Below are 11133 nucleotides of genomic sequence, written 5' to 3' on the forward strand. Positions count from 1 at the left end.
AGGTTTATTCATTCAAACAAATTCTGCTTGAGTGTTTGATTTTTTCTTACAATGAACAATGTAAAAAAAGGAAAAAAAAAGAAAAGCGCCACAGCATTTCTCTTTAAAGAATTGAGGGGCCGGCCTGGTGGTGCAGTGGTTAAGTTTGCACGTTCTGCTTCAGCAGCTTGGGGTTCGCTGGTTCGGATCCCAGGTGTGGACGTGGCACCGCTAGACAAGCCATACTGTGGCAGGCGTCCCACATATAAAGTAGAGGAAGATGGGCACGGATGTTAGCTCAGGGCCAGGCTTCCTTAGCAAAAAGAGGATTGGCAGCAGATGTTAGCTCAGGGCTAATCTTCCTCAAAAAACCAAACCAAAACAAAAAAAACAAAGAATTGAGTTGTATGCCTGACAGAACTTGTAACGTGTTACCTGCATTTAAAGAAAAAGTTAAAGTGGTAGGGACTCTAAAAGCTACAGGGGATCAGAGGGCCTGAGATAGAGAACTGGACCTTAAAGGAGTTAGCACGAGGCGGTGGCTGTTTAGGGAGAGTAATTAGACCAGACCACTGGAGGGTCTCATGAAGTGAGAGACCAGTCTGTATGGGATCTGACGAGAGAGCGTATTAAATGCCACGCTAAGACCTTTTACTTTACCTTTACTTCAGGCAGCCACCGGCTTTGTTTTTGAGTGTGAGTTTCCATGTTTGTGTGTGAGAGCATGAGAGCAGTGTTTTGAGAAAATCAAATAGAGGTGTATGTGACGGCTTAGAAAGGTCAACAGTTTCGAGGCTACTGTAAGAACAACGGAGGACCGAGGCTCGGAGAAGAAGCGTTGCTGCGCTGTCACCCTCAGGACCTAAAGGTGCTGCCAGAGCTGACCCAGCGATTCTTTATGCGCACAGGAAAGAAAGCACAGGGGGCGGTCTCCGTGATCACACATGCACAAACATGGTCTTGGGTGCCTTTCAGAGGTAACCGGGAGAAACCATTTTACCCAAGATACTCATCAAGCTCCTTCAAACTTGCCCCGTGCCGTTCAAGGCCCTCTTCACCACAGGCTTAACTCAGGCTCCCCAGACAAGACACGGTCATAGTGTCACCTCCTTTACCAGAAGTTTAGGTCTTCTAAGCTCATCAACTTCAAAGGCAGAGGCAAAGTTCCTCCAAATCTTCATTTCTTCAGAGATTCAGAAGCTGGAAGGAGAAATGATGTGCACTCTCACTCCAGTCAAGGGACATCAACATATTTACCCGCTATGTTTTCAACATCCTCAGCTGCTACATTCAAACCCATCCTGCTTCAGGGAAGAAATGGTTTAGAAGAAGGCAGCTAGATAAGGAGTAGATTTAGTGACCAATGTCATTGGAGTGCTTGGTAAAAGCAGATTTGATAAGAGGGTTGGGAGAGGAACCTCAATGGGTTGAGGAAGAGGCATAAAGAATTGGAGACAATGAATGCAGACAAGTCTTTAGATAAAAATTGGCTATGAAGAGAGATGATATAAGCTAAAAATGGGATCAGGAGAGGGAGGGTTCAGTTTTGCTTGCTTTGTTTTTTAGGATGGAAGACACCGGAACATACTTTTTCACATTTGGGAAGGGGCAGTGGAGAAGAACGTTGAAGATACAGGAAAGAGATGGGATAATTGGATGGAGCGAGGTCCCAGAGGGAGTGGGATAGGAAGCAGAGATAGAAAGGAGTTCTTCTATTGAAAAGGGAGCAAAGATGCAGGTGGATACATGTATGAGAGACGGTTGAGGGATGAGGATGGGAGCAGAAAGTTGAAAACGTTTCTGTGAAGGTCTCTAATTTCTCTGTGAAGTAACAGATAAGATGATAAGAAGGGGTGGTGGGTGGGTAGTTAGCTGTGTAAAGAGGCAGGGCAGGTATGAAGTGGTTATTAGAGACAGTGGGAGAGAATGCTGACCGGAGACTGCATTCGTGTTGAGTGCCCAAGGGCATAAGTCTCCCTAGGTGTGTGATTTTCTTCCTCAAGCCAGGTGCAGGCTCAGAAAAGGGCACAGTTGGGGGTGTCCACAGCAGGTTTTTATTTTGGCTAGGTACACGCGACTGAAGGACACTGAGGCAAAAAGGTAAATGAGGCAAAGATATTGGTGAAAGTTGCGGAAGCATCGGGCAATGGTCTAGCAGGGAACGAGTTAAACCAGGAAGGACGATGGATGGAACATAGGAGAAAGGTCACCGGACTGGAGAGCCTGGGGAGGTATAAGAATGCAAAGATTAAAGCACACCACAGGGCCTTGGCTCCTCTGAAATAATTCAGATGGTCCAAAGAACCTTTCCCAACTCACTAAAATTTGCCTTCAGATATGAAAAAGTTAAGACTTCCTCATTCTCTCTGATTATTACCTTCTCAAAACCAGTTAAGGCACCTAGTGGAATTAAACTTCTCGCACTGTCATATTCACAGGGTATTTATCGATCTGATCTCTCAATACTTTCATAAGACAGCTTAATCTTAGCCTCTCCAAGAAAAATCCTGATTCCACTCTGTAGGACTATAGAAACGTTTCTCAATTTAACTGCTAAATTTGTGTCTCCGAGACATAGCAGCCTACAGAAGGACAAACACTGCACGGTTCCACTTATACGAAGTATCTAAAATGGTCAAAGTCATAGAAGCAGAGAGTAGAATGGCGGTTGCCTGGGGGAGGGGGAAGAAGGGAGCGGCTGTTCAACGGGTGCAGTTTCAGTTATGGAAGCTGAGTAGGTTCTAGAGATCTGCTGCATGTTGTGCCTACAGTTATCAATACTATAGTGTACACTTAAACGTTTGCTAAGAGGGTAAATCTCATGTTGAATGTTCTTAACAACAAAAAAGAAAAAAGATATAGCATCCTTGAAAATTTGTAAAAATTCCTGCCCCACTCCTTGCCATTTACTTAGATTTCCACTAGGCCAAGCCCCTTCTAACTTCAGGCAGGATCGGGAAATGCAGGATGCTGTGATCTTCCAGAAGGCTTGAGCAGGGAGAACGCGTCGTCTCCTTTCCTTCAAAGTGCCTAAGGTAAGCACTGCCCAGGGGAGCTGCTGAGAGCAGCGGCTGCCGTTTGTCGTCTACTGTGTGTCTAGAACTACGCTAGTGCTGAACGAAACTGTCTCATTTCCTCTTCACAACAGCCCCACGAGGAGGGATCATTATTGTGATGTTACAGATAAGAAAACCAAGGCTCAGAAATGTGATAAAAACTTGCCTAAGGTCACACAGATAAAAGTGACAGAGCCTGGAATGTCAGTACGTCAGACTCCAAAGTGCCATTAAACTTTTAAATCCTGCAGAAGAGATTCAGTTACAACTTCCACACTCACGTGAAAGAAGACAGCTGTCCTATGACTCACTATCCACTTCCTTTTCCTAGGTTAGCTGCTTCTATATATAATTTTACTAGGAATAGAGAAACAAGCTCAAACTCCCTAATCTATATATTGACATTTATTTATTCTAACGAGAAAACCTCAGGACCATTTGCAGACTTTGGGATTAGACTGCGTCCCAGGAAGGACCCCCCACCCTGGAGTTCAGGATGGCATCCTGTATGTTCCCCTGGGACAGTTCATATTACAGATAAAAAGACAGGGGAAAAGCTATTAGATTCCTGGTGCTGCTGGATAGGACGTACAAGGGCACCATTCCGTGACGATACAGGTGTTTTATACCAAGTTCCTCCATTTGCAGGATTTCTCTGTGGTGTGGAATCTCTGATGATAAAGGGGTAAAAATGTAATTAAAGGCTTACCCCATCAAGGTTTCTGTGGGATGCATTTAAGAAGGACATACCTGCACATGGCCTGAGGCTAAGTACTCTAAACCGAATCAGACAGAAATCACTCTTAGGAAGCTTAGAATTTTCCAAGTAGTTATGATGCCTAGGTAGACACAACAGTAATTAAAAACAAATATCTATATATCTCCATCCACCCATCTATCTATCTGTCTATCTATGTATCCGTGTACGTATGTATGTATGTGTCTATCTGTCCATCTGTCTGTCTGTCTTTATCATTACTGTCTTCCTAGGGTTATGATCCTGTGTGGTTTCTCTGAGGCTAAGACCTGAGCTCTGACTGAAAGGATTTCTGCACTCGTTATGTTCATGAACTTTCTCTCCAGTGTTAATTTTCTGACACCTAATAAGGTCTGAGCTCCATCTGAAGGCTTTTCCACATTCTTTACATTCATAGGGCTTCTCTCCACTATGAACATCTGTGATGTTGAGCTCTGGTTAAAAGTCTTGGACACTGACTGCATTCATAGGGTTTCTTTCCACTGTGAATTCTTTGATGCTGAGTAAGCTGTGAGCTCCCCCGAAAGCCTTTCCCACATTCGCTGCATTTATAAGGCCTCTCACCTGAATGGATTCTCTGATGTTCTATAAGGACTGAGTTCCTACTGAAGGCCTTTCCACATTCACTGCATTCATAAGGTTTTTCTCCAGTGTGAACTGTTTGATGTCTAATAAGATCTGAGCTGCCCTGGAAGGTTTTTCCACATTTATTACATTCATAAGGTTTCTTTTCCTTGTGAATTTTCTCCTGTCCACTAAGTTCTGGATCTGAACTAAACGCTTTCTCATATTTAAGTTTTTCTCCAATATGAAGTCTTTGATGTTTAAGAAAAACTGTGTGCCCACTGAAGGCTTTCCCACATTCAGGGCATTCATAGGGTTTTTCTCCACCATGGGTTCTTTGATGCTGAATAAAAAGGGAAGTCTGCCTGAAGGCTTTTCCACATTTGCTGCATTCATAGGGTTTCTCCCCAGTATGAATTCTCTGGTGGGTAACGAGATGTGAGCTCTGACTGAAAGCTTTCCCACAGTCACTACTTTCATAGGGTTTCTCTCCAGTGTGAATTCTGTGATGTATAGTAAGATCTGAGCTTTGATCGAAGGCCTTTCCACATTCATTACATATATACGGCTTCCCTCCACTATGAATTCTCCGGTGCAGGACACGGTTTGAGCTTCCCCTGAAAGCTTTTCCACACTGATTACATTCACAGGGATTCTCCTCACTATGAATCCGCTGATGTCGAATGAGATTGGAGCACAGTCACCACAAACATAAGGTTTCCTTCCTGTGTGAATTCTTTGATGTGTAACCAGGTTTGAACTCCTAGTGAAAACCTTTCCGCATTCATTGCACTTACAGGTTCTCTTTATGGTATGGATTTTTTGATGCTGAGTAAGTCCTGACTTCTGTTTGAAGCTCTGGCCACTTGCCTTGCCCCTATAGGTTCTTTCCTCTGCAGAAACTCTCTGATGTGTAACAAATGGGCTCAGATCACAAATTCTCACCTGCTTATCATATTTAAGTTTTCCCTCTCTTATAAGGGTTTTCTTAAGGATAATGTTCACTTGACTGAAGGTCCTGTCCTCAAAAGAGGATTGTGCCGGTCCAGCCTCTCACGGGTTTACCTGCTGCCTCTCCAAGCTGTTCTTAAAGTCACTGGGTCCTAAGAATTTACATCCATGGGGTATTTGTATTGGGTGTCCTGATTCTATTTCTTCAGAAATTTCCCGCTTTAGCTTCCATTTCTTCTGTTAGTTTTCTTTTCATTATCTGAAACATAAATTAAAAGTATAAATGGTTGCCTTCTCATGCTAGGAGAAAAGAAACTCTTAGAAGGTGGCAAATAATCAAAGGAAAGCATTTCTGTGTTTGGGTTGAGCTTCTAAATTCTCAAAAACAGTTTTATAACCTGAGAAAGAGAAAGGCTTCTAAAGCTAACTTTTATGGTTTATGAAAGCAGTTCCCAAACTTGACTGATTGTCAGAAACACATGGGACAGCTACTGAATCAGAATTTGAGTCCACTTCATTCTTCTCTCTGCAGACCGTCTTTCTCTTTTATTACCTCAGCCCTTGGATCTTAAAATTTCCTTTATTTGGAAGACCAGCCCTGGATGAACTAGAATTTTTTAATTCCAGTTCCAAAATCTTAGAAAAAAGAGTCAGCTGTCCCAGTTTAGGTCAGGTGTCAACTTCTCTCTAACCAGGGGTGGCAGGGTGAGTGCAGGGCTTGGGGGATCACACAGGGTAAACTTGTCTGCTGGGAGTCCCTCTGTAGGTGAGAAGGACGGGGAGATCATGGTGAGCAGCCTCGAGACTTCAAAAGTTGTTTATGACATAATTTTTGCCTGAGAGGTGAGACCTTCACTACAGTTTCATCTTCTTGGCCACTTAGTGGATATACTCAATATATAGGGGGAAGAATGGCAAGTGGCTTTTATCTCAAGTGTCAACCATGAAGGACTGAAAACTGGTTGGCTTAAAACACCAGTTTAAGCGCTGAGGCTGTTCGTGGGCTCGTAAGAACAGAGTACTGTGTACAGGCAGAGTGTGGATTACTTAAATTCGCCATGGGTGTGCGGGGGAATCCAGAGAGTAGTGGAGGTAAAGGAAGGACGGGATGGGCTTGCTGTCCCTACATAGGAGCAAAGGAAAGATGCCAACAGAACATAGAAAAGATTACTCTTGGGGCCAGCCCTGTGGCCGAGTGGTTGAGTTTGCGTGCTCCGCTTTGGCAGCCCAGGGTTTTACCGGTTCAGATCCTGGGTGCGGACATGGCACCGCTCATCAGGTCATCCTGAGGCGGCGTCCCACATAGCACAACCAGAAGGACCTACATCTAGAATATGCAACTATGTACTGGGGGGCTTTGGGGAGAAAAAGGAAAAATAAAATCTTTAAAAAAAAAGAAAAGAATATGGGCTCTGGATACAGACTCCTGAGTCTGCCTCTGCCATTTACTTGCTGTGTGGCCTTTAGTTACTTAACCTTTCTGTGCTTCTGTTTCCTCATCTGTAAAATGTGGACAGTAATAGAACCTAAGAGAGGTTTTGTGAGGATTAAATGAGTCAATACATGTAAAGTGCTTAGCCTGGCTCAGTTAGCTTTCAGTAAATAATGCATAGTTTAAATTTTGTTACTTGGTTAATAATCTTGACACCAAGATCTGCTCCAGTTCAGACTAGACAATGCTGTTAGTTATACATCAGTTTCATCAGGTTAATCACTGTTCAAAAACCTTTACTTCTCCCTATTTATTACTGTATCAGATCTAACTTTCCTTTACTTTTTATTTATTTTTAAAAGATTTTATTTTTCCTTTTTTCTCCCCGAAGTACCCCGGAACATAGTTGTGTATTTTTAGTTGTGGGTCCTTCTAGTTGTGGCATGTGGGACGCCGCCTCAGCATGGCCTGATGAGCAGTGCCATGTCTGCACCCAGGATTCGAACCGGGGAAACCCTGGGCCGCTGAAGCAGAGCGCACGAACTTAACCACTCCGCCACGGGGCAGGCCCCTATTTTATTTGACTTTGACAGATGTCCATAATCTGGTCCCAACATAGTCGTCTGTTGTGATTTTCCTTTACTCTGTAAGGGCAGGGTGGTTGTTCCGTGTGGTATCCCAGTGCCTACAACAGAGTTTGGCACATTGTATTCACTCAGTAATTACCCATTCAGTGAGTGAATACAGCAATTCAAAACTGCTGCTCTAAATAAGCCAAGTCCTCCTCTGACTTCCACATCCAAACCAGGCTCTCCCTCCTTTTGAGGGTCTTTCTGGGAAAGTGGTTAAGAGCACAGACTTTGGAACCAGACTTGCTTCCAATTCTGGCTCTGCCATTCTCTAACTGGAGACCTCAGATGCGTTTCCTGACATCTCTGTACCTTACCTATTTATGGGGTTTCCACCTTTGTAGGGTTTTCACCTGCTTTGTAGGGTTGATAAGGATTAACTGAATGAATATAAAGCACTTAGAATGGTGCCTGCCACACAGTAGGCACTAGGTAAGTATTAGGGGAAAAACAAGTACACAAAATATGAGACCCCAAATTTAACTTTTAGTTATACACAGTCATATTGTCTCCCAAGCTCCAGATCATTTGACCTTTTCTCCTCTCTTGATTTTTCAATTGTTATTAAAATATCTCTTTTATTGGTTTTTCCTTTCAACTCTTAACGTTACAAATTAGGAGTGTATCATTCTCTATTTGCACCATTTCAACAGTTTCAAAGCTGGTGTTCCCTGCCTTCCTCTAATCTTATCTATTTCTCTTTCACTACTGTGAAAATACTTTTTCTACATTAACACTTACCGTGTGGGACTCTGATTCGAAGCGCAAATATTCCGGATTCGGGAGCAGTCTAAGATCTAGGCCTCCGACTGTAGCGACAGCTCTTCCATCACAGCCCATCTTAGATTTCCACTGGAGTCAGCCCCCTGCTAGTTAAGCGCGGGCATCAGTGCAAGATATCAGGATGGCCCCTTTGATTTGCTAGAGGCATTTCTGGGGGTAGAGGAGATAAGGACGTGGGCAGGGAGCCTCTGACTTTTTAGAGAGGACGTTTCACAACAGGGAACAGAGACAGTTCTGTATCCCAGAGGGATTTAGACGCCTGTGATGCTTGCTCAAAATTCAAGAAGCCACCGCCCTGACACCCATCCAATCCGGAAGAAACTTCGTTTTGCGAAGGTCAAAAGGTCCCCATTAACAACCTTCGAGTCCCTGAAGAAGCTCCTCACGCGGAAGCCCGGGGCCCTCCACGCTCCTGCGCTCGGTCCTCGCCGCGCTCGCCTTGCGCGCGGGCCGGCAGAGCACAGCGCCCGCCGCGGCTCTGGGCGCGGGGACCACAGTTCTGGCGCCGGCCGGCTAGCGAGAGCCATCCTGCCGGCCCGGACCAGCGGCCTCCGTGCGGTGGGGCCGCGAGCGGGGAGCCGAGCGCTGGGCCGGGCCGGACGGGGCCCAAGCGGCTCGGTCAGAGGGGCAAAGCCGGCAGCCCGGAGCCCGGGCGCCCCGCTCCGCGCGCGCGGCCACTGCGCGGGCTCGTCGCCAGGCTGCCATCGGTGTCCCCGTCACTGAGCGCCTCCTCCGCAGCCTCGGCCATCGTGCCCCACCGCGACTGGTAACCGGGAGCCGCGGCCGCTCGGGGAAGCTTGCGGCCGGCACTCCCCACCCCTCGGCGCACGCCACTGGCTCCGGCTCCCGGCGGCGCGCCCGGCCACCGAGTCGAGTCCTCCTTCCTTCCTAGACAAGGCCGGAGGGAGGGCCGCGCTGTCGCCACGCGAGCCCTCGTCTCTCCCGTGTCTGGGGCTCGGCTCTCCGCCAGGTGTCGGGGGACCTGCAGAGAGGACCCAGTCCCCGCCCAGGAAGGGCTCAGTCTAGTGGCGCGACAAGTAAATGCTAACTGCTGTGCTGTGCCGGCTGGTCTGTGGGAGCACAGCGGGAGCACCCAACCCCGACCGGGCGTCGATGGGGGAGGGCATGTGCGGGAACTGGGAGATGCTGCTGCCCTGCCTAGGAAAACGGGCATTGGAGTGAGGCCTGAATTTGAATTCCAGTTTCTTCTCTTACTAGTTCTGGGTCTCTGAGCAAATTACCTTGTCTTCTGACCTTAGTTTCCTGTTTAGAAAACCGGGATAACAGTAGGACCACCAATGAAGACAGAGACTAAGAATCTAAGAGAAATTGGTGTTAAGTTCTTACCATGGTACCCAACGCTAGGAAGTAGTAAAAAAATAACGGAGCTAGGGAAGGAGGGAGGGAGCATGCCTGGCAGAGGGAACAGCCTGTGGAAAGGCCATAGGGCAAGAGGGCAGTGCCTAAGTCCTTGGGAACTGCAGACAGTTCAGGGGTAAATGTTGGATTTAGAAAGGTAAGCACTTTGCAGAAAGCCCTCCCCAACTCGGTCAAACTCCCCACTGCAGTAGCATGCGTCTCCTTTGTGGCACTTAACCATGCTTGTGTTAACCTACAAACAAAGAGCCAAAAGGAGAGCCAGGCGTTTATTTTGGCATCAAAGAATTGCAATTCTGGGAGCAGAGATTCTGGCAGCAACCCAAATAGTGTCCCGCTAGGGAGTAAAAGTCACGGGCTTTTAAAGGCAAAGAAGAGAGGTTGTATTACAAAGAATTTTAATTGGAGTTGGAGGCAGAGAGCTAGTTTTGGCTAAATATTGACTGACTATTGATTCTATCTTCAGAAAGTCCACCACCCTAGGTCTTTGTGATCAGGATGTACTTCTCCTGCTGACCGCCCAAACAATTGCTTGTAAACAACTGCAGTTTTAGCTCCGTCCAAGGTTCAAGGCAGTAAGGCAGTTTCTCTGGAAAGGCAGCTCCAACTCCATTTTAAAATGGCCCCACCAACGTCAATTTTGACAGTTGTCATTTTACTTATGATTCTAATTAAATCTGTCCTCTGCTATTAGAAGCTCCACCAGGGCAGAGACTGTTGTCTGCTTCTGCTCACCCCTCCTTGTACACCCCAGTGCCTGACACATATTAGAAGCTCAACAAATATTCACCAGATGAGTGGATGAATGGGGCTAGGTCAGAACACGTGTGTCACATTAAGGACTGGACTTCGGGTTCAGGTTAGCGGGAAACCACTGCAGAAGTTTAGAGGGGTGGCGCCATCAGATTTGTTCTAAAGAAAGATCATTTAGGCTGCTCTGTAGAGAAATGGAAGCAAGGAGGCATATTAGGAGGCTGTGGTGATACAAGCAACAGATGATGATGGCCTCACTCTAAGGGCACCAAAAATCAAGCAAAGTGGACTAAATTGGCAGATTATTGGGTGACATTCCCTTCCTCTACTGTACTCACATGCTCTCTCTCCAAAGTGGTAGTAACAGTTTTGTTTCCTATGAAATATTTATATGGAGAAAACTCTTAACCCACACTCCAATCACCCCTGTTCCTCAAGGAGATTTGATAATCTCTCAGCTTTGGTCCTCCTGGAGTTTAGTTCCTTAGCTGTTTATGGTCTCATGAAGGCAAGCTTCTATCCTTTAGGCTCTTTTCTCAAAGTTCCAATGTACGCAGCTCCCTAACAGGTAGATCTTACTCTACGGAATTCAGACTTACAAATTGGACACTGCTACGTCCACTTGTACCCTAAAACTTTGAATGGGCCTTCATTTCATGAATTGTCTGCTTAATGGAATTAACTCCTTTGTCCTCCTCGAGCCCCCACTGGACTCTAGGCTCCTTGAAGAACCATGACTGTCTTTGTCTAGCCCTATCTATCTAATTGTGGCCCCTGGCATGTATTAGACACTCAATAAGTATTTCCATTCTGTAATAAAAATTTCCCCCTGCTTTCACAAGTCCAGTACAC

General features: G+C 46.0%; 1 protein-coding gene across 1 annotated transcript; it reads right to left on the bottom strand.

Moving 5' to 3' along the window:
• Positions 1 to 260: 260 nt before the first annotated feature.
• On the bottom strand, positions 261 to 8899 carry LOC124247202 (zinc finger protein 594-like). The gene is given in 4 exon segments (XM_046676283.1): positions 261 to 4210; positions 4212 to 5052; positions 5055 to 5406; positions 8822 to 8899. Coding segments are annotated over 4 exon segments (1503 nt in total). The 3' UTR covers positions 261 to 3978.
• Between the last annotated feature and the right edge of the window lie 2234 nt (positions 8900 to 11133).

Source organism: Equus quagga, chromosome 11 (assembly GCF_021613505.1).
Source record: "Equus quagga isolate Etosha38 chromosome 11, UCLA_HA_Equagga_1.0, whole genome shotgun sequence".
NCBI lineage: Eukaryota > Metazoa > Chordata > Mammalia > Perissodactyla > Equidae > Equus > Equus quagga.